Source organism: Macrobrachium rosenbergii, chromosome 41, assembly GCF_040412425.1.
Source record: "Macrobrachium rosenbergii isolate ZJJX-2024 chromosome 41, ASM4041242v1, whole genome shotgun sequence".
Classification (NCBI taxonomy): Eukaryota; Metazoa; Arthropoda; class Malacostraca; order Decapoda; family Palaemonidae; genus Macrobrachium; species Macrobrachium rosenbergii.
In genome coordinates this window covers 79,483,618-79,508,305 of record NC_089781.1, presented here as the reverse complement: position 1 = coordinate 79,508,305, position 24,688 = coordinate 79,483,618, and the positions used below count along the sequence as shown (strand labels likewise).

Below are 24,688 nucleotides of genomic sequence, written 5' to 3'. Positions count from 1 at the left end.
AGAGAGAGAGAGAGAGAGAGAGAGAGAGAGAGAGAGAGAGAGAGAAGAGAGAGAGAGGTCTAAAAGTGTAGTGATTAGAGAATTAAAGATAGATAGGTCTAAAAAGCGTGTCGTATATAATGAAATGCATATATATATATATATATATATATATATATATATATATATATATATATATATATATATATATATATATATATATATATATATATGTATATATATATATATATGATCACAATAATGAATAATAATAATAATAATAATAATAATAATAATAATAATAATAATATCCGTTTACTGCTATTCTAAATGCTTTCCATGATGCCATTAACAACTTAAATTTTTCATTTTAAGAGACAAAAGCTATCACTCTCTTTCCTGTTATTGCATTTTTAAAGCTTTAGCCCAAATGTCTTTATATATTATATATATATATATATATATATATATATATATATATATATATATATACATACATACATACACACATGTATGTATATACACCAATAACAATATTGCAAATACTGCTTCAGAATGTCTGCATCGAGGAGCATTTAAATTTTTTGCACGGTAGTTTCATGCCTAATTTAACAATCAAAGAAAAATGTTACAGTATCTGTTGTCATGTTTTTCTCGGGAGCAACAAACTCTCCAGGGAAATAGTTTGTTTGTGACAAGACGCAAAAAAAGAAAAAAGAAATTAATAAAAACAAAGAATATTTTTGAGCAGCTGTATGGTCTAATGCTTTTATTTTTCCGAAGAAAAAGTCTCTCATTTTTGTTGATGCAAAATATAAGAAAAAAATAATTTCCTCCTTTCTGTTTCTCGGCATTTTCCATTGGAGAAAAAATTACTTGTTTTGCAGAGAGTTTGTGAAACATATTTAGGAAAACTCAGTGCCACATTGTTCATATATATATATATATATATATATATATATATATATATATATATATATATATATATATATATATATATATGTATATATATACATACATATATATACACATACATACACAAATATTTATATATATATTAATATACTTGCATATACATATATATACATATATATGTATATATGTCTGTGTGTGTGTGTGTGTATGTGTATGCTTACGAATGAGTATGTGCACACATTAAGTACCTACGTATAATGTATATTATATATGCAGGTACCATATACAATTGTAACTGAATGCATGTACCTGCCCGGGGACCAAAGAAAAGAAACCAAATAATGAGGAAAAAAACAGTGGATATTGGGTTCATTCTTCGGACCGTAAGAATATGGAAAGCAAAAGCAAGAATAGAAATACGAAGCCTATTCGTCGAGGCTAAGAATGGTCAACCAAATCGTGCGATCTGACCTTGATATTGCGATAGAATTTCGAAATAAGTCTTGGTATACTCGTATTGTGTTTGATGCCTGTCACAGTGCTTAACGGTTGATTGACTTTGGGGCTTATATATGGATACTGGAATGACTTTGCTTTCACTCGGGTGTCTTTTTAGGTATTTCTATCCATTTCTCTAATAAAGGAATGGAAATGAAAATAATATAACGTTTTTGAAACTGGAAGGCAGGATTCAAGACGGTTGATACAAAATAGATATTCCATCTTTGTATGCCTTTGGAATTACATAAGCCTGTCATTACCTATTTTTGAGATGCAGTGACACAGAATAATCAGTATCATTATTCATTGCTTGCAATTCCGACAGCAGTGTACCAAAGCATCCATTTCATAGACGATGTGAGTGTTTTGTGAGTAAACATTGCCTGTAAAACTCATTTCGGATAAAACTCGCAAACAAACAAGGGACAGGATGCATTATGTTACGAGATGCTTGCACTTGCTCCGTTGGTAAATTTCACTGTGTATATTATTGATATGATATTACATAACAAATTTCCCACATTTATTCATCCATATTCATCTTTCCTTTAGGTATGCCACGCTACTAGGAATCGTCCTTTAAATTAAGCTGGCCTTATGTCAGCGCAGCCCCTTGCTCCTTAGCAGCACGTAGCAAGTCTTGAAAGGTCTATGCAACATTATCCAGCTGCTGATTTCTTATAATTTTTACTTAAATTTAAAAACTAAAGGATTGACTGATAACGTAAAGAACAAGTAAAAATGTGCCGAAGTTTCTTCAGAGCAATAAAGTTTTTTGTACAGCGTATAATCAAGGCCACCGGAAACAGATCTATCTTTCGGTGGTCAAGGTATAATGCTGTATGAGCCGGGCCCATAAATCTTTAACCACGGTCCGGTGGTGGCCTGTTCTATATCGTTGCCAGATGCACGACTATGGCTAACTTTAACCTTAAATAAAATAAAAACTACTGAGGCTAGAGGGCTGCAATTTGGTATGTTTTATGGTTAGAGGGTGGATGATCAACATATCAATTTGCAGCCCTCTAGCCTCTGTAGTTTTTAAGATCTGAGGGCGGACGGACAGACGAAGACGGCGCAATAGTTTTCTTTTACAGAAAGCTAAAAATGACGCGGTTGTAACATTGTCTTCGTGGTCAGAAAAGGATTGAGCTTTCCATTTCTCTCTCCCTCTTTCTCTCTCCTCGGGGGCAGGAGGTGCAAATTTGTGATGGATTTGTTTGCTGTATATCCACATTCTCATTCAAGTAATCTAGGTCGTCGGTGAGCTCAATTTCAGGATAGGATTACAGCAAACAAAAACTTTTATTAAAATAAGTAATGTGCCTTTTTAGTTTAAATGTTAAACCCTGATATACGCCTACACATCTCTCAACAACAAGGTAGTTACTGAAGATGTTTTACAAATAAAACCTTGTCGTGTGATTAAAAGTTGTATAATAAAATAAAAGTGGGTAGTCATGGTGATTGATAAGGTCGTGAGCACGACAAAAAATCTGACATCCAGAGAGTCGTGGGTGAAATTAAAATTCTGTTTTATTATTAATATCTTACAGAAGTGGCTGTGATATATAATATGGGATTTAAATTCTTCCCTAAAGCTATAGTTTGGTAAAAAATCAGAGTACCATGATATCTCAGAAAACCCCCCGTGGGCGTGATTACTGTGAATCCTGACTCTAAGTTGAGGCTGAGTTCTCTATATAGAATTACTTGAGGAATACATTTCAAACTGGAGACGAAGTTATACAACATCCACAGCTAATACTGTAGGCGGCATCTTCCACTCGTTTAAAGGTCACTTAGGTGTGAGTTTACTGCGTGTGTGTGTGTGTGTGGGCGTGGGCGTATTGAGTGTGAAATTGGAGGCGATTACCTGGTGTCGAGTATCAAGTTCATAGCCAATACTGAATGTGCTCCGTCAAGTTTTTACGCTATAGTGTCTGTTTTTTTCTTCATTATTTCTGAATATATTATTCTTGATTTTACATTTCTTTCTTTCTGTTTTCATTCCTGTGGAAGCTTTCTTTGTGTTAAATGAGGCATGTTATCAATTCTGATATTACGATATGAAAATGTTTTAAAATTATGTATGTATGTATGTATGTATTGTATGTATGTATGTATGTATGTATGTATGTATGTATGTATGTATGTATAACTTGTGTAACAGTCATTCAGAGCAGCATTTAGCGCTTGGAGTAACATTTTGAGTCAGCTCCATTCCCAGAGGAAACGTGTATGTTCTATTTTCATCAGTTTGACCTCATTTCATACGTCAGTGATTATTAACATATATAGTCGTTAAACAATACATTTTCGGAATAATTTTAAAATGTTTTTATGTACCCACGGATATATCATTAGAGCTGTAACTCATTACTGCGCTTGTTTTATCCATGGAACGGTCCATTTTTCATCAAGTATTGTAACACTGCTGTGCCTGCAATATTGGTAATAATTTCAGTATTATAGTATTTATGAGCTATTCCTAGTTCAGAAACTATATATGGTGTATTTTCACATCCATCTGGAGCATTAGAAAGTGGAATAGTAAGTTTAATAAGTTTTTTACATCTTGCTGGTAAAATAATCTTGCAATTAACAGGTAGTTCTCAGGTACTTTATGTAAAAGAATAAGTTTTGGTATTTTGTAGATTTGTTTTAAACATTCTTGGCTATTGAATAGAGACTGGGGAACAGAAATCGAAAATGAAGAGGTGTTGTTAAAGAAAAGATGTAAAACATTTTCTGTAACAACAACAACAACAACAATAATAATAATAATATGAAAATACTTATTATGATGATGATGATGACAACGAGTGCGGAAATGAATTCAAATGTGGAAACAGTTGTCGAATAGTGCTTAGTATCCAAGCGAGAAGCCCGTTAGACTATGGTCGGTGACGAAGCTTAGTTGGATAGGTAGATAAACAGAGAGAGAGAGAGAGAGAGAGAGAGAGAGAGAGAGAGAGAGAGAGAGAGTCAAACTGCAGCATAAGATCCCTAAGTAATGAGGTTTTTCTATTGTGTTCCTCTCTCTCTCTCTCTCTCTCTCTCTCTCTCTCTCTCTCTCTTTCCCTTTATATTCAGAACCCTACTAACTTCTTCCGGGTTAGACAATCACGTGAACATTACTATGGGTTGATTTATACATGAACACGTACGTATTGTGGTAAGTGCGTGCCTAGAGAAGACAAATTAGATTAGACGGAAAGGAGAAATTCGAGTACGTAGGTCGAACTCGTTAATCCGGCAGGAACCTGAATATATCTGGTATTCATATAAAATGGAAAATGAAGAAAGGTTGAGAATCTGGTGAATATCGGAGTGACAAGGGCGATGGGTAGGGTATTAAAAAGTATTACAAAAGAAACACCACTATGACGATTATGTATTTATTATTTTTTTTTTATAAATCATTGATTTAGTCTTATAATGTGATGTATCTTTTTTAAGAGAAACCTTTATGATACTGAACTTTTCTTATGTGTTCAAAAGGTTTTTTAATGAAAAATATTCGTGTAAATTAAATTTTTTAGTGGGACTAAAGTTTTTGGAACCACAAATGTTATTGTATTAAATTTTTATGCATTCAAATCTTATCTGCTTGGGATCAAAGAATATTTATGTGATTAATGCTTTTTTAAATGGTTGGTAAAAGATGTATGGAAAAGAACCTCCATCATATTTCTTATGAGCATTGTCCTAGTTAATAAGCTTACTAATATTCAAGCAATTTCAGGTTCATTTTTGGCTTGAGCCATTTCGAGTTCATGCAGATTATGAAATAATAGTAGATAGTAATATTGATGGTAATGAAAATTCCAAATTTAAGATCTTAATAATAAAGGCCATAAGGAGAACAGTACCTTGACATGCATAGTATCTTCCTGCTTTAAGCTGTTTGAATCTTTAGCAGCAGTTCAAAGTTAATATGAATTTTATGCAAATATAGAAAAATAAAATTTAAAGGATGAGATCTTTGACAGTTGTTTTACTTGCATGATGTACATGAATGTGGTTAATGTACTTTTCGAAAGACAATTTAAACTGACTCAGGTGTAATTACATCGCAAGTGTATGGAGCAGATTTATCAACGTACACACAAACATACAGATAATATTATATATATATATATATATATATATATATATATATATATATATATATATATATATATATATATATATATTTATATTCTTTATGTTCTCTTTGGTTTTTCATATTCAATCTTTTATATTGTCGTTTTGTTTATTCTAACGCATTCACACACACACACACACATTATATATATATATATATATATATATATATATATATATATATATATATATATATATGTGTGTGTGTGTGTGTGTGTGTGTGTGTGTGTGTGTGCGTGCGTGAGCTTAAGGTCAGTCAGCAGAAAATGTTAAAAATAAACGAAGTAGAATTACTGAGTGAGAGGGTTCGGGTGGAGAGAGAAAGAGAGAGAGAGAGAATGCGTAGAATAGTAAAGTGAAAAGATCGAGAGGAAGCCCAGGTATGCAGGTAGGGCTTCCTAACCCCACCCCCCTCCTCCCATCCCTTCCTCAGTCCCCCTCGGATAAATCCATTGGCACGACCTTTCACCCAAAAGCCTCGACCATGTAAGTCTCTCTCTCTCTCTCTCTCTCTCAGAGGTGACATGTTAACCTTGCTCCGTTATGTGACACCTCCGGTAGCTAGTTTTCCTTGCACCTTAGGTACGTTTTGAATATGCTTGTTTTCCTTCTATCGCGCGTGCGTCGATCAGGACGTGTATGATAAAGTATCAAGCACAGGCAATCTAAAGTGATGCATTGAAAGTTGCAACAAATATGATTTCGCAGCGTCACCTCCCTTGTCGCTTTGCAGCCCGGCAAAGACTCGGTAATAGTGCAGACGCAGGTACCGAGGATTATTTTCAAAGGAACGTACAGCTTTTATTCCGCTTTGTTGGACTGGGCGCTTTTTACGTTTTAGCTCCCGAAGGGCAAAGAAGACGTGCTGTATGGATGTAATGCTTTTATCGTTTCTGTCAGTGTGTTTTTTTTTTATAAATGTTAATAAAGGCAAACTTTTTGATAGTTTTTGAATGTCCAGGATTTGAATGATTTTTTTGCCCGAATTATTCCAGTGTCTTTAGTATGTTTTCTTTAGCATAGACTACAGAGATTATTCTTATCTATTGTTTCTAATTTAAATATTCAGATCAGTTATAAAACAGTGATAACACTGTGTTATGGACTGATTTACTTTGTTAACTTTTGTGTAGAATTTTTTTGTTTACTTTGTAGAAGGGTGTATACTTTATTCGATGTAACCTAAAGGATATTTATCCTCGACGTAATTTTGTAAACGTCGAGAGCGTTTAAATGTAACCTATTATGCAAAGTTAATTTTTAAATTAGAAAAACCGAACAGTGCTAATTATGATCATCGTTAAATCACATCCATCTTATGTTTCAAAAATAATTGGAAGACCTCAGTGAAACGTGACGAGAGAGAGAGAGAGAGAGAGAGAGAGAGAGATCGTACTTATTGATATATTGATATATAAATAGAGAAAATACCACAGTGACGTTTGATAATATAGACAAGATAGGGGCAAGCTACATGTAAACTACAGTGACTCCCTAGGGTACATATAAAAGGATGGATAGATATAAAGATAAATAGATAGATAGATAGCCATGAACCATATTTCGACGAACATACGCACTGAAGTACACAAGGGCATGGCAGATGACCTAGAATCCTGCTTACCTGTTGTTATTGAGCTGTTGTGGCATTCAAAGGTCGACCCAATTGGTAATATAGTTTTTTTTTTCTTAAAATTTTTCTCCTGCGATTCTATTGAATTTTTCCTTCGAAACATCAAAGATTCAGTTTTCAGTCGGCTTTGAATTTACTTGTTTGTTATATTTTTTTTTATTTTCTGTTTTGTTGTCTCGTAAGGGTCCTTATTGAAAATCCAGTTCATGAATGGCTCGTCTTATTTTGCGAATGCATTTTTTATTTCCCGTTTGTTTCTCAACGTAGAAAAATCTTATTCGTCAATGAGAGAGAGAGAGAGAGAGAGAGAGAGAGAGAGAGAGAGAGAGAGAGAGAGAGAGAGAGTTGCGGATTTTATATTCTTGCAATGCATTGGACGCAAGGACAAAGGAATTAGATGTTTTCCATAGAGAGGTCGATGGACAGAGCTAAATAAAAGAAATTTCACAACAAAACAAGTAAAAATGCGCCGAAGTTTCTTCGGCGCAATCGGGTTTTCTGTACAGTATAATTAAGGCCACCGAAAATAGATTTGTCTTTCGATGGTCTCGGTATAATGCTATATGACCCGCAGCCCATGAAACTTTAACCACGGCCTGGTGGCGGAATGTCCTATATCGTTGCCAGACGTACGATTATGGCTAACTTTAACCTTAAATAAAATAAAAACTACTGAGGCTAGAGGGCTGCAATTTGGTATGTTTGATGATTGGAGGGTGGATGATCAATATACTAATTTGCAACCCTCTAGCCTTAGTATTTTTAAGATCTGAGGGCGGACAGAGAAAGTGCGGACAGAAAAGGTCCGGACAGAAAGATTGCGGACAGAAAAAGTGCGGACGGACAGACAAAGCCGGCACAATAGATTTCTTTTACAGAAAACTGAAAATGGACAAACGTATCGGACAACCGGGTTATTCAGGAGAGAGAGAGAGAGAGAGAGAGAGAGAGAGAGAGAAAAACCGAAAAGCGCCAGTGGTCCACGTGACAACGGATGTTATTCCAGAAGGTGTAAACAACATATTTCGATTAACACGAGACAGTTCAATTTCCATTCCGCGTCAGCAGGAGGCATCCGAGAGTATTTCATCCTTTATGGAACTTCAAAATATGGTGCCTCGGTCTTCCTCCTGGGCTTTCTCCTTACTTGGAGAGCCACTGCCATACTCCCGGCGGCATCTTCTTCTGGTTACGGATCTTTCATGTACAAGAATTCTATCAATATATCTTTGGCTTAGAGAAAAATTTTTAATTTCAGTGACACTAATTTTCTCTCTCTCTCTCTCTCTCTCTCTCTCTCTCTCTCTCTCTCTCTCTCTCTCTCTCTCTCGTATTTATTTGTGTTTTATTTGTGTTCGGAAAGTACTTTTGGTATTGTTGGTAAAAGGAAAATGTTACTTGGCACTTTTTGAAGTTTTCAAAGAATTGCGTAATTCATTTAGCTAAGTTACCCTTTCATCTCTCTCTCTCTCTCTCTCTCTCTCTCTCTCTCTCTCTCTCTCTCTCTCTCTCTCTCGTATTCATTTTGATTCGGAAAACACTTTTGGTATCTCTGGTATGTTTCTCGCCCCCCCCCCATGAAGAAAGAAAATGTTACTTGGCACTTGCTGAAGTGTTCAGAGAATTGCATAATTTTTTGTTTTAGCTGTTAAGTTACTCTCTCTCTCTCTCTCTCTCTCTCTCTCTCTCTCTCTCTCTCTCTCTCTCTCTCTCTCTCAGATATTCGTTCTTGTTCAAGATGCACTTTTTGTACTTTTGGAATAATATGATATATTTATTTTCTTATACTGTACCTCTTTATTTCCCTAATATTTGGAAGGAGAGAGAGAGAGAGAGAGAGAGAGAGAGAGAGAGAGAGAGAGAGAGAGAGAGAGAGAGAGAGAGAGAGATAATTTGTTTCTATGATGCTTGCTTTCGTGACAAATTTCATAGTTCTCGTAAAACAAATTTTTTGCAATTTATGCTGAAGAGGAACTGCCGTCTAAAGTGCATGAAATAAACTGTTCGGGATATCCAAGGCTTACCGTCGAACTGTTACATTTTTCTATTTAGAAACTTGTTGTATTCACTTTCGCGTAATGTTTAAAAGATTTATGATAAATATTCTGTATGGTCAGTAATAGCAGTTGTTGCAATATTGCTTTGATGCGATTTTGAGTTTGTATTAGATGGCAGTGGTACTCAGGACATGATTATTAAGGTTATCAGGAAATTGCTTGTTGAAACTGCAATGCATGGCTGTTTTTTCTGTTTATGTTAAGAAAATGATTGTCTAAAACGGAAATGAATGACTTCTGCTGTTATCCGCACAGTATTAAGAGATAAAATACCCATTAAATAATTCTGAAGAGCAAAATTCCCAAATGTTGTTAGGTTAATGTTAAACTATTGGTAAGATAGGAGTTAACACACTATGGTTAAGTCTGACGGAAACTTAAAAATTAAATCAAGGAAAAATAAGAAACCTCCCTCCACAAAGAAAATATTTGAAGACCTGTCTCAGAGTAAATAAATCCTTCAAAGGCATCTCACAGCCATACCACAATTTCTCACAAAGTATCGCTCGGGGTGGCGGAAGAGGAGTCGCCTTCTTGAAATCGCGGCCCAGGAACGAAGGCTTCTGAAAAGCTCCTCGTCCTCGGGCGCGTTTTCATCATCATCTTCGGGCGCGTTTTCATCAACCTCCTTAATCCTCCCGCTTCAAACTTGCGTTTCCCCGTCACTAGTCAAGAATCCCGATGATAATCTCTCGACTTGATGGTGAGCTCGTGTGTGTGTGTTTGTGTGTGTGTGTGTGTGTGTGTGAACACCTATCGCATGCATACGTTGACTTGAGGTCAGAGTGAGCTCTTGTTGAATTCGTATGAAAAGCTGCAGATTGACTTCGTGGTTTATTGTTGATTTCAAGACCGTTTTATTAATTGGATTTTCAGATAAGCAGCTCTGGTATACAATTGACAGGCTTTCTAGCTCTCACTTTTATTTGACCATGTAACCAACTGGTTCAGTATTAAAAAGAATTACTGCATGTTTGTATTTTTATGGAAATGAATTCAGGGCTGAAGGCCAGAGTCTCTCTCTCTCTCTCTCTCTCTCTCTCTCTCTCTCTCTCTCTCTCTCTCTCACACACACACACGTTTGTTTTCTTATGGAGATGAATTCAGGGTTTTAATCTAGACTCTCTCTCTCTCTCTCTCTCTCTCTCTCTCTCTCTCTCTCTCTCTCTCTCTCTCTCTCTCTTATGTTTGTATTTTTATGGAGATGAATTCGGGGCTTTAATCTCTCTCTCTCTCTCTCTCTCTCTCTCTCTCTCTCTCAGTGCCCCAGGTGCACACTGAAAACGCAGAAAAAAGAAGTTTGCCATTTTATTCTCCACGCTCAACTGGGACGTCACGTCCGAGCGCTGCACCTGTTTCCGGTGTGGCCTTACATAATTTCGTAATAAACAATGTGCCGAGCCAAAAGCCAGCCCTTGATGCTTCGAGAGCACGCGAGCAATATCCTTTGATAGATGTGCGATATCCCGGCCTCCGTTTGCTGTATTTCTTCAAGCTAATGTGGATAATGGTATCCTCTTCATGTATGCTCTAACTGCATGTGCTTGGATATAATGAGGTGGTTGACTCCAGGAGTTTGGTTTGTATAAAGAATGTTTTAGATTTAAGGGTTTTAGGTTACTTTCTTCTTTTGGATATAATGTTATATTAGTAGCCATGTTTTCAGGTATTTATAAGAGCATTATTTTAAGGTTTGATGTTGATTCTGTAAGTTTATACATATTGGAATTCCATAGGCCTAATTTAAGATTCGTTTCTAGGGAGTGTTCCTGATTAATATACGTATGTAAGGCTTAAATGTTTTGTATATACTTTCTTTGTTGTATACAGAGCGGAATTTTCAGACAAGTACCTTGATTTCTATATGAAAAATTATTTTAAAGGTTTGTTGTTTTCTCATTTGTCGTTTGACTTGAGGGAAATATGAAAATATTGCTTCAGAAGCATTTATGATAAATTATGCGTAAAGATTTCTTCACATGGATTCCAGGTGTTTTATAAGTAAAAATGGCTTTAGACGATTTGACGGTAATTTTTAAGCATTTTGTCCTAATAAACTACATCCATTTACATTTACAAGAATTTTGTGCACGGGCACTGAAATAAACATACGTATTTCAGATGAAAAAACACCTTAGAAAGATCATATGAAATGAGTCACGATAGAGAAAGGCTATAATTAATATCTTTATAGCTTCTGATAAAAAAAAGTCCCGAAAGGAAATCTTACACCCCGAAATAAATAATTCTAGAAACACCATAAATTCCATTTTAGTTTCTGATAAAAAAAAAATTCTCTTAATTTCCGCCAATAACCGTTTTTTCCCAATTTTAATTTCAGGTTTGGTGAAGCTGGGTGTCCAGTGCGTGTCAGGGAAGCGAGTAGCAATTAAAATAATTAACAGGGAAAAGTTAAGTGAATCGGTTTTACAAAAGGTAAGTACAGATTTCATATTCATTTTTTGAATGACTTCTTTTATAGTTTTATTTTTTTTTTTATCCCAGGAGAGAAATAAGAGGGATTCTATCATTAAAACTGGTTGGAGGTTTTGAATATTTGGTGCAATTAGATGGGAATTGTTTATAAATTTGAGTATTAGAAGTTAAATTTTGATATTTTATATTTTGATTGTGTTCGAAAGAGTAATAACAGGGGTTTTATTACTGTAACTAGTATGATGCTTTGTTTTTATACGGAATTAGGTGTGAATTATCTGTTGTTTCTAGAGCGAATTATTTTTTTAATGTTTATGCCTTTGTAAACAAAAGAATAATAACTATTATTTTATTAATTTTTATAATAAAAATGATTACCACATAAATAACCGATCCATTTATAAATTAGAAATCCATGGTCAGTGTAAAAGCATTTTTTAACATTTTGATTTTTGTAAAAGATTAAGAAGGATATCCTCATCATATGATAGATTAGTACTTGCATTTTCCATTGTTATATCAGTCTTGACATTAAACGTGCTCAGATTTGAATTGTTTGTTGATTTTTATGTCAAATTATATTTTTTATGTAGATTTTTGAAATACGAGGAATACGAGAGATTACGTTTGTGGACAGGCAGTTTCCTGATACTGAACGTTATCAAATGAGCAGAATTATGGATCAGAAATTCATGTTCTTTTTTGAATGAATCTTTGATATTTCGTTGGAAGAGGAACAATAAGGATTTTCTCGTTATATTATTATCAGATTACGTCCTGTAGGAAGTCTTTTCATTTTTATATTAGATTAGATTAGATGTGTACCTGCGGATTTATAGATCGTTTTCATTTTATATATATATATATCGTATATATATATATATATATATATATATATATATATATATATATATATATATATATATATATATATAAATATATATATATATATATATATATATATATATATATATATATATATATATATATATATATATATATATATATATATATATATATATATGTACTGTACATATCAATACAGCACGAAAGGAACGTGCTTGAGAATATCAGTAAAGTCCACGTCGGAAGGTGGTGAAAACCGGGACTTTGACAAGTACTTTCGTAGTTTATTCTGTGAACTTGAAAATGTAGAATAACCTACGAAAGTACTTGTTCAAAGTCCCGGTTTTCACTCACCTTCCGGACTTAGTGGACTTAGTGATATATATATGTATATATATATATATATATATATATATATATATATATATATATATATATATATATATATATATATATATATATATATAAATTTAAATGCATAGTATATTTCTTGATATATTGATGTGCATAAAAAGTAGTGAGCACGTATTATTCTGTCATGATATTAATCTAATTTAATTATGGTTTGCTCCAACCAGTTTCCTTTTTTATATCATTCGTAATTAATTGTGAATATTCAAATGGTTGGGGAGTGAGGATATGTCAGGTTTCTAATATTTATGTTAGGCTGCGTATGGATTCTTATCTATCTATCTATCTATCTATATATATATATATACTATATATATATATATATATATATATATATATATATATATATATATATATATATAGATATATATATATATATATATATATAGAGAGAGAGAGAGAGAGAGAGAGAGAGAGAAGAGAGAGAGAGAGAGAGAGAGAGAGAGAGAGAGAGAGAGAACGTAAACATTCCGCAGTCATTTAGAAAAAGCTAATATATATATGTATATATATATATATATATATATATATATATATATATATATATATATATATATATATATATATATATATATATTGTAATAAACACACATACCTGGTATGTATATATATGGATAAATAGATGAAAAAATATCCATAACAGCCTGTACCTTAACGACCATTAATCTTCCGTTGTAACCTGACAATAATACCTGTTATTGTATTTTTCTAGAGATGCATATTACAGAGTTTAATGGTCTGTCAAGCGCAGCAACTCCAAAAATGTTTAGGGCAATTTCCTTCCCCTCTACGAAAAATGCCATTACGTACACTCATGCCAAACACCAAGAGACGGGTCACTTATCTCTCGGGGAGGAAAAAGCAACTGAAAACAGAGAGAGAGAGAGAGAGAGAGAGAGAGAGAGAGAGAGAGAGAGAGAGGCCTTGTGGATGTGTATTAGATTTCTATTCGTCCTTCATGTATTCGCATTGGCTTATGTAATAAACGTGGCTTTTATTGATCTTATTATGAGTTTTAAATGAATGTTTTTAAAGAAAAGGCTCTTTACAACTTTAGTTAAAGGAGATTTGAACACGTGGTACGTCTTCAGGGATTGGGAAAACGTATAACCTCAGTACTTTTTTTGGAAAATAATGATGTGTAATTTGTCTGTTTAATACTAGGCCAGTGTAATGCTATGAGAAGTAGCTTCTATCTTCTTGGTTATGTAGTGCAGGTTTCATTAAATGCAAAGATATTTATGTGCACACTATGCTATGCATATATGTATGGTGCTTTCTCTTTTTTTTTATAATTTTCTTTCTTCGTATTCATCATTCTATTCTTTCAAAGGTTATTGTGAAAGTTTATCGGATTTTGGCTGTATGATGGAATGTTTTAAGGTCCCTATTTATTATTATTATTATTATTATTATTATTATTATTATTATTATTATTATTATTATTATTATTATTATTAAAAATCTGCATAAATTCATTCCGATAAATTGCCACATTGTCACTCACAGAAGACACTAATCAAATTTGAGCAGAGAGAAAATTTAAGATGAAAACGAAAATAGAGCAAAATTAGAATAACAAGGAGATACAAAGGCCATGTAAAGATCATACGCAGATAAACAGGAAACAAACAAAAATTGTTATTCGCAAAGGGTTTAGCAAAATGTATGGATTAGAAAAAAATGAAAAATGAAAAGATAATAGTACCTAATTTGTTCGTGTTCCATTCATCTATTTAAACAGCTCTCTGTATTGAAATATATAAAATATATCTAGTGTATATGGTTTTTATGCCTCCTGAATTTTTTTAATTTATGATTTGATGACTTGTAGGTTACATAATTTTGTCATTTTGTCATTTGCATGTATAGAAATTTGAAAGTATCTGTATCTCTTTCTTCTCCACATCCTCCCTCTCTTCACCCCGTTTATTCACAGTTTCCTCCATCTTCCTCTACGTCGTCCTCATAATTAACAGCGCAGATATTGTCATATTCTGTCGATGACACAGAGGGCAGTTTATAGATATCAATCGGTCAGGCTGTCAATCAGACGGACAGAGATTGTATACAGTCTTCCTTCCGTTGCAATTTGTCTTTGCAATAACGATAGCTCAGATGATATTTAATGAGCTGTGGACTGAAAGTAATGAGGAATATTACCTCATGTGGTAATGCTCAGAGATTCTGTTAATAGCGTTCATGTTCCCTAATAACTATGAAAATACAAGCAGTTGTAAATATATAACTAATAGTGATGATAGTGATGATTAAAAACGATGCTGATACAAACGAAAAAAAGCGAAAAAATACTACGGTGCTCATAATAATAATAATAATAATAATAATAATAATAATAATAATAATAATAGAAATGCCATCTAGAAATATATTTGATTATTAATCGGAGCTCAGTGGCTCATTGGAGTTCTGAGTAATACACTCGACCCAGTTCTTGACGTCAAAGTAACTTGCGTAACGATTATATTATAGAATGTCAAGATTATGTCTAAATATAGGTTGGCAGAAAATGAAAATTGTTAGAAAGGTGAGCAATAAAACATAAAGAATTACTTTCTCTTGCAGAGGATGTCGTTAAATATCTGATTAGACAAAAGTTATATCATTAAGTCTTGGGATAGTAATCCGCTTTGGCAAGAGCTGAGGATAGTTGCAGTCACAAAATTATAAAGAAAATAATAATATATAATGTCTCTCTCTCTCTCTCTCTCTCTCTCTCTCTCTCTCTCTCTCTCTCTCTCTCTCTCTCTCTCTCTATATATATATATATATATATATATATATATATATATATATATATATATATAATATATATAATATATATATATATATATACATATATATATATATATAATATATATATATATATATATAATATATAATATATAATATATATTATATATATATATATATATATATATATATATATATATATATATATATATATATATATATATATATATATTAATCAAATTGAAATAGCCTGATAGTTAGAAACTGACATCAAACCTCATCTCCACTAGGAATCTGAATGCAGACTAACAGAAATTTTCCTGAGACGTAAAATTCTTGCTCTCTCTTTGTACCATCTTCATCCTCTTTTCCTCCCCACCCCAAAATCTCACCCTCTCCCCGGGGGTTCGCTCAGTGCTCCCCCAACCACCCCCTCCCTCCAGCACCCCCGAAAACCAACAGTAATGGGACCATAATGGTAGGAGGCTTTGAAGGGATTCGCGCAGTACTTCTTGGGGGAAAGAAGGAACATTAAGAAGAATGCTATCGCCTTAATTCCAAAGTCTTGAGGATTTCGGTTTCCAAAAACTAGTTTCCCCAAAAGAGTTTGTTTTAGTGACTTTTTTTTTTATTCGATATTTATTTTTCCCCTGAGGTTCATTAGGGTGGTGGCTTTTCTGGGACAGGTTTTGAGCGCTGATAGTAATCACGATTTTGAGGACGAGGCGAGGACTCCATTATCGGTAAAATTATTAATTGATTTGTTTTGTTCATCGAGATAATACTTTTCTTTGCTATTATTATCATTATTATTATTATTATTATATTATTATTATTATTATTATTCTTTTGGTTGTTGTCATTAAGATGATACATATTATTGTTATTATTATTATGGGTTTGGTATTAATTCTTAAGATGATCCTTTATTTTATTATTATTGGTTGAAGTTATTAAGATGATACTTTTATTATTATTATTATTATTATTATTATTATTATTATTATTATTATTATTATTATTATTATTATTATTTAACTTTAGAAAATGCGTAAGTGATTTCATCTCTTCGGTCTTCATACTCCCTTCAAACAGTCGTTGAAAAATATCGAATCTCGAAAAACCAAAAATGTTCCTTTATGTTTTCCCCAATTCCTAAACACAGCCGCAGCATTCACTTCCTCTTATATAGCGGCGGTATTTACGATGGTATTTACAGGCTCCGCTTTAAGCCGGGTTTGGCCTTCCTTGTATTTATATCATGTTTATTTGCGTCGTGGAAAAATGCCCTCGAAAGCTCAGTTGTGTTCTGATTCTTGTGAACAAAAAATAACATTTTTCTTTGAGTGGGAAAGTCAGAGAGAGAGGTTAGAGATTATTTTGGGGGGGTAAAGTAGGTTAGTTGTGGCCAACATTTGTAAAGCAAATACTGTATCCTAATTGATTTAACGTATTTTTTATCGTCTGAAGTAATTTCCTCGCTGTGGTCTCGGCTCCCACTTGCGTCCCTTTTGTTTGTTTCTAGGTAAATTGATATACCAGCTTATAGACCTGTTACTTGATCGCTTTGCTACTATCTGGCGTTACAACGGCCCACTGTAAAACGTATTTAATGTTTCTGATAACGAAATCGGGAGTAGGTTTGTTTTTTACCTGCACTGAGGAAATATTTCGAGGACGGATGAACGGATGTGGATGAGGATGTGCTCCACTCCCCATGATTAACTTACTGTCGGTATGGACGTCTATTTAACGTTTGTTGCCACGGTTATTTGTGAATTAGTTCAAACCTCTGTAGGTTGAAGACACTTTGCCAACCACAAATTTATTGAGTATTTGAGAATTACCTAAATTGAACTAATTTTCAGTATTTATACTTGATGACATAAGACTTGTGTAGTGACCGACTTCGTGATCTGAATATTTGGCATACTGATATAGCCTGATTTGTTTAATGATTAACCGAATGATATCGGTTTGGTACCTAGCGTCACAGCATCAAAAATGCCCGCGTCAAATCCGACGCGATTTTGCAAATTTGGGATGCAGATGAATGATGTCTTCGGATCACCTGATTTCGCGAACGAAAACACGACTTGAGCCACCTTGAATCATCGTCGCCACGTCGTGAGATCATTTGCATGCCTATGTCGGAGGCTGCAGCTCGGTAATATTTGAGTACTTTAATAAATGACAATAAACTTGCTTTCTTTCTTTCTTTCTCCTTACTCTTTTAGTTTCCTGTAAAAGAAAACTATTGAGATGGCTTTGTTCGTCCGCATTTTTTCTGTCCGCACTTAGATCTTAAAATCTAGAGAGGCTAGAGGGCTGCAGATTGGTATGTTGATCATCCATCCTCCAATCATCAAACACACCAAATTGCAGACCTCTGGCCGCAGTAGTTTTTATTTTATTTAAGGTTAAAGTTAGCCCATTATCGTGCTTCTGGCAACGATATAAGCTAGGCCACCACCGGGCCGTGGTTAAAGATTCATGGGCCGCGGCTCATACAGCATTATACCGAGACCACCGAAAGCTAGATCTACTTTCGGTGGCCTTTAAGAAAACTCGATTGTGTCGAAGAAACTTCGGCGCATTTTTTACTTGTTTGTTCAAGCTGTGAATTACGCCTCGCAATTACCAACTTTGTACATTATGGGAATAATGCATTTCGATGACGCTGTAAGCGAGATACTTTTCAGTTTAAAAGACCCTGGTATTTAGAAAGTATTCAGAGAATATCCTTTCCATGTTAAGACTTTGTTTGTTACAAATAATGAGAAAAGAACTAATCGGGCAACAACAACAACAAAATGAATAAAACCTATAAGTAAAAAAATGAAATGAATCGAATACATGATTAACCATATGTGTAAAACGCTATTGGCGTTAACCGATATTTGCGTTTTAGTTTTCTGTAAAAGAAATCTATTGTGCCGGCTTTGTCTGTCCGTCCGCACTTTTTTCTGTCCGTCCTCAGATCTTAAAAACTACTGAGGCTAGAGGGGTGCAAATTGATATATTGATCATCCACCCTCCAATCACCCAACATACCAAATTGCAGCCCTCTAACCTCAGTAGTTTTTATTTTATTTAAGGTTAAAGTTAGCCATGATCGTGTTTCTGGCAACGATATAGGACATGCCACCACCGGGCCGTGGTTAAAGTTTATGGGTCGCCACTCATACAGCATTATACCAAGACCACCGAAAGATAAATCCATTTTCGGTGGCCTTGATTATACGGTGTAGCAGCTGTGCAGAAAACTCGATTGCGACGAAAAACTTCGGCGCATTTTTTACTTGTTTTTTAGCCATTCGAGTTGAAGGCTGTTGCTCAGTCTGTACAGCTTCACTAATGTAACGTGGTTTATCATCTCTCCTGTACTTTATTATTTCACTGTAAAGTTAATAATTTGGTTGGCTTGACTCATTGCCGATTAAGATACTTAATTTTACCTAATTATTGTAACCACAGCGAAGACAGCTCAGTTTTTCAAGTATATCGAAAACTTGTCTTAAGAAATCTCCCGGCTTATATTTCATAGCACTAGAATTTTAGATGCTTGTATGTGAGATTTTTTCATCTTCCCAAAAATAAAATAGAACAAGTGCTTCGAGACGCGATTTACTTAAAACTGGAAGTAAAATTACGATAATTTTTCGGTAACGTTTCAATAGTTTATGCGTATATCTGCTAGTAAAATAATCAAAATTATGACACTACTGTAGTGTATTGCGTACTTGACGAGGGGGCATGTTATTCATTTGAATGGAGTATTAGTTATCTTAAATAGGGCTGTCCATAATGGTAGTGCTGTTATTTAAATCATAATGTTCTCCGGTGTCTTCCCGAGTAATTCACAAGTTTCCACATCATTTAATTTTTGAGACTGCAAATACAGTCATGCAAAAAAAAAAAAAAAAAAAAAAAAAAAGCGGCGGGGTTTCTTCGGCGCAAGCGAGTTTTCTGTACAGCCAACGAAAATAGATCCACCTCTCGGTGGTCTCGGTATAATACTGTAAGCCGCGGCCCATGAAACCTAACCACGGCCCGGTGGTGGCCTATCCCATATCGTTGCCAGAAGCATGATTTGGCTAACTTTAACCTAAAACAAAATAAAAAAAAGGGCTGCAATTTGGTGTGTTTGATGATTGGAGAGTGGATGATCAACATACCAGTTTGCAGCCCTCTAGACAGTTTTTAAGATCTGAGGGCGGACAGAAAAAGTGCGGACGGGCAGACAAAACCGGCACAATAGATTTCTATTACAGAAAACTACAACTCACATTTAAACCAAACAAATCGCATGACTGAAGCACTTTCAGATCCTAGCTCCTGTAACCGTTTACTCTAATCCTCGTAAGTTTTCGAAAGCAAAGCGCCCTAACTTAAAAAAAAAAAAATGACTTGAAGATATTTCACGCGAGGATTCCAGCTGCGAGAGCCTTGCGTGGTGGTGGTCTTTGCGGCTGCTTATCTTTTGATCTGCTCTGTTGATATTTCAACTCCTGGATTCGGTTTTTACTGTTCTTCGAGTGCTTTTGGAGAGAGGGGAGGAGGGGAAGGGAGGGGAGGGAAGGGGAGGGGAGGGCTCTTAAGTATGAGGATCTGATTCTTAGGTACATATCGGCGTGCATTTCTGTATCATTGTCACTTGGCTTATTCATGGGATTTAAAATTGTATGAATGCGGTGAATGCGTAGGTGGTTTTATTACTCGATTTTTTACGATGAAAATAAGTATTTAGACTGTAGGGAGTTTATATTGGAGGTGCGGCGGAGTGGAAGTATGATTTTATCAAAGCTGTTTCATGGTACATATTATCGTTTACTTAATCAAAAGTTTCAGAATGTTAGTGTGTGCTAATTATGCAGATAGTTGTGTTTAATTAGACTTTTATTGAAAAAAGAAATTTTACAGCTACACACTTCATGCCGATTATTTAAATCGTTGCTAGTAATGGTGAGAATATTACATTTAGTCTCTTACATTATTGTGTTTATTATTTGTACGGAAAGACATTTAGTTGATTGAGCTGATTGAGTCTGAGTTTCCTTATCTCCTGAGATACCTTCTGTTGATAACGGCGGAACTTTTTTCATTTCTTTAAAAATATTTCTCATCATATCACAAAACGCCCTATTTTTTCCATTTAGAATGCAGACCTAGTATCTCCATGCAACAGAGTGCTTAGTTCTCTACTGACTTTAACACGGTCAAGTCATAATGCCAGGCACTCTTAATGGATGGAAGTGTTAAAAGTGTAGTAATTCTATTTCGTTCAGTGTTTAGTTTCGTTTTTAGTTTTGTGTAAAGAAAACTGTTGGTCTGTCCATCCGCAATTTTTCTGTCCGCCCTCAGATCTTAAAAACTACTGAGGCTAGAGGGCTGCAAAATGTTATGGTGATCATCCACCCTCCAATCATCAAACATACCAAATTGCAGCCCTCTAGCCTCAGTAGTTTTTATTTTATTTAAGGTTAAAGTTAGCCATAATCGTGATTCTGGCAACAATATAGGATAGGCCACCACCGGGCCGTGATTAAAGTTTCATGGGCCACGGCTCATACAGCATTACACCGAGACCACCGAAATCTAGATCTATTTTCGATGGCCTTGATTTTGCGCTGTGCAGAAAACTCGATTGCGCCGAAGAAACTTCGGCGTATTTTTTTACTTGTTTTTATCTACAGACCCTCTGATGCATGGGCGGTGATGCCTTTCTTGTAGTATTTTTGTATAGTTTAACTTAATTTTTCCCTCATTAAATGCCCACTTTTATTGTGAAATCCTATGTTGTGTCATGGGACATGTCATCTTGCGTCTTTAAACGCCACTTTGCATTAATGAATATAAGAGTCTTCAGAGTGGAACAAGGACCTTGAATATGAATTCGAAAATACCAGTATATCTTACCATCCCAAAGAAGAACAAAGAATGCCCCTGTTTACCAGTGTAACAATGAAATTTGCATATTTCTTTTTAGCTTGAAATAAATGAACCTACAACGATTCTTTCATGGTTCTCAGAATGCACGTTGAACCTTTTTCTTGCGTTAGGCAAAACTAAAGAAATTTCAGACCGGTGGCTTTGAATAACTGAAAAACAGAATCTTTTATCCATATATTATCACGACTGAAGACACTGCTATTCAGCAATTATCATTCTTACGTAAGCAAGCATGCGAATGTCTCATTGAAACTGCGGTGCTTTCGGGGCAAGCATTCGACGTTGTTACATCTCCCTCGCGCTCTGGCTGAAAAGGGGCGGGGCCAGAGCGGCCCCTTTGACGTCATCGGCAGGCAACATGTATAACCCTGGCTCTGTATTATTCTGGAAAATCTTCTTTAGAAAATGTGAATTTCGCAATGAAAAAATGTGTGTGCTTGTCTGGGCATAAGTGCGGCGAAAGGTCATAAATTTTTCCCATATATTTTCAGTGGTTGGTTCTCGTCTATTTTTGAAAGCCCCCTTTTTTACTGCAATTTTGAAGGGGTGTTGTTTACAGATGTGCTGATAAGGAATTCTTGCTTTTGTTCTTTGCATATTGCGCAGTATGCATAGAGGAGGTCCAAATGCAGTCTGCGGATATAATGTTCTAGAGCTTTTTCAAGATTTATTTTGTGAGATCCATATATACAGTATATATATATATATATATATATATATATATATATATATATATATATATATATAATATAATGTGTGTGTGTTTGTGTGTGTGTGTATAATATACATGTGTATATGTATATATATATATATATATATATATATATATATATATATATATATAAGAGAGAGAGAGAGAGAGAGAGAGAGAGAGAGAGAGAGAGAGAGCTTATTTACTTGATTTACTGAGATAACGATTCATGGTTACAAACAGTAATAAACTTCTACATATGACCTATAACCTATATCAAAGATCACAGATGATTTCTGAAGATCCCCTCCGATGACATGAACGAAATAGGCATTGGATAAATATTGTCAGTTTAGGTATCAGTCGACTAGTAGATTAATTCAAATGTCACTGAAAAGGCTAAGGTCACTTACAATGGAATATTCTTTGCGTAGTTTCACAGATTCTGTGACTCCCAGCCTTCCTTCGTCAAGCTTCAGTGATTCAAGGAACGAGAAGAATTGCTGTTATCTAACTTGAGTCTTCTTTAATTTATGGAACGTCTGATATGAGTGATGGGTCTCTCTCTCTCTCTCTCTCTCTCTCTCTCTCTCTCTCTCTCTCTCTCTCTCTCAAAATTCAAATTCATAGACGGAGATGTTAGAGTAGAAAGACTATCGCTGCTAAGGCATAAATTGTCTTGCAGTCTGCAGCTTTGGGGTAACTCAGTGTAATTGAAGGATGTAAGAAAAGTTTCCATAATTTTTTCAAAGTGATATATGTAATTATATATATGTATATATATATATATATATATATATATATATATATATATATATATATATATGTACACATATATATATATATATATATATATATATATATATATGTGTGTGTACACATATATATATATTTATATGTGTGTGTGTTTGTGTGTAAATGGCAAATGCCACGAATGAAAAGTTAGACAATAGTAATTGCTAGGCCTTTCGACACTCTGTCCTTTACTGAGTCTGCTGGTAAAGGACCGTTTGTCGAAAAGCCTAGCAACCACTCCGTTGTTTCACTTTTCCTCCGTGGCATTCACCTTTATTTATACATTCATCACGTTCCATATCTTCGTGAATCAGGTATACATGTATACATACACACACACACACACACACACACACACACACACACACACACACACACATATATATATATATATATATATATATATATATATATAGTAAAGCATGAGAGAGAGAGAGAGAGAGAGAGAGAGAGAGAGAGAGAGAGAGAGAGAGAGAACACAAAGAGGCTGGAGGACGGCAGGTAATTTAGCCGGTCCTTTTTAAACAAACCTATTACCCAGCATAATAGTAATGAAAAAGTTCAACGCATCCAAGAGCAGCCGCATTCTCCTTGTTACGTAATTTGACTTGTACATAATGTAGACTATTCCATAGGGACGCGAACCTTTAATGCTCCCATTATAAGGCTAAATTTACATGAACCGGAAAAATTCCAAGTGGGCGGCACATCCTTTTTTTTCGGGGGCGGGGGTAGGGTCGACTATACACCTCTGGGTGTTTGTTGGAGGTGGGGGAGGGTGATTTTAATCCCTCCGCTTTACAGGTGGATTTTGTTAAAAGCAAAAGGGTATTTATGCACGGAAAGCAGTTTACGTGTCAGCGTGTTTTCAATTAAAGAGCAGCGGCGAACGGTGCCTCCAAACAATTCGTTAAAGAAAACGGAGGAATTTCGTGCCGTTTTCGGCGTTGTTTTGTCGTTGGACGTAGCTAGGCTCTTTAAAGGCCAAATTGTTGCTCAGGTTTTAGGTTATAAGTAACAGAAGTGCATTCATAGGAGCACACAAATTAATATATATACAGTATGTATATATATATATATATATATATATATATATATATATATATATATATATATATATATATATATATATATATGTGTCTGTGTCTGTGCTTGCTGGGGTGGGGTGAAGGGGCTTGCCTTGAACGGGGAACGACTTTCTTATGCGAAACTTTAGGTGAGTAGGTTAGAAGCCAGTTTTCTTGAAAACAACGTTAAACAAGTAAAAAAAGTGCCGAAGTTTCTTCAGCGCAATCGAGTTTTCTGTACATCGTATAATCAAGGCCACCGAAAATGGATCTATCTTTCGGTGTTCTCGGTGTAATGTTGTATGACCCGCGGCCCATGAAACTTTAACCACGGCTCAGTGGTAGCCTATCCTATATCGTTGCCTGAAGCACGATTATAGCTAACTTTAACCTTAAATGAAATAAAAACTACTGAGTCTAGAGGGCTGCAATTTGGTATGTTTGATGATTGGAGGGTAGATGATTAACATACCAATTTGTAGCCCTCTAGCCTCAGTAGGTT

General features: G+C 34.7%; 1 protein-coding gene across 8 annotated transcripts in view; it reads left to right on the top strand.

Moving 5' to 3' along the window:
- The window catches only part of sff (sugar-free frosting), a 647,719-nt gene that overhangs the window by 342,209 nt on the left and 280,822 nt on the right, over nt 1-24,688 (top strand). For all 8 annotated transcript variants that reach the window (XM_067084454.1, XM_067084452.1, XM_067084450.1 and 5 more), the window contains one exon: nt 11,576-11,670. Coding sequence is in view for 2 of the 8 variants with exons in the window: in XM_067084448.1 (XP_066940549.1) it covers nt 11,576-11,670 (95 nt within the window). In the remaining 6 variants the exon portion in view is untranslated. The remainder of the gene's footprint in view (nt 1-11,575; nt 11,671-24,688) is intronic.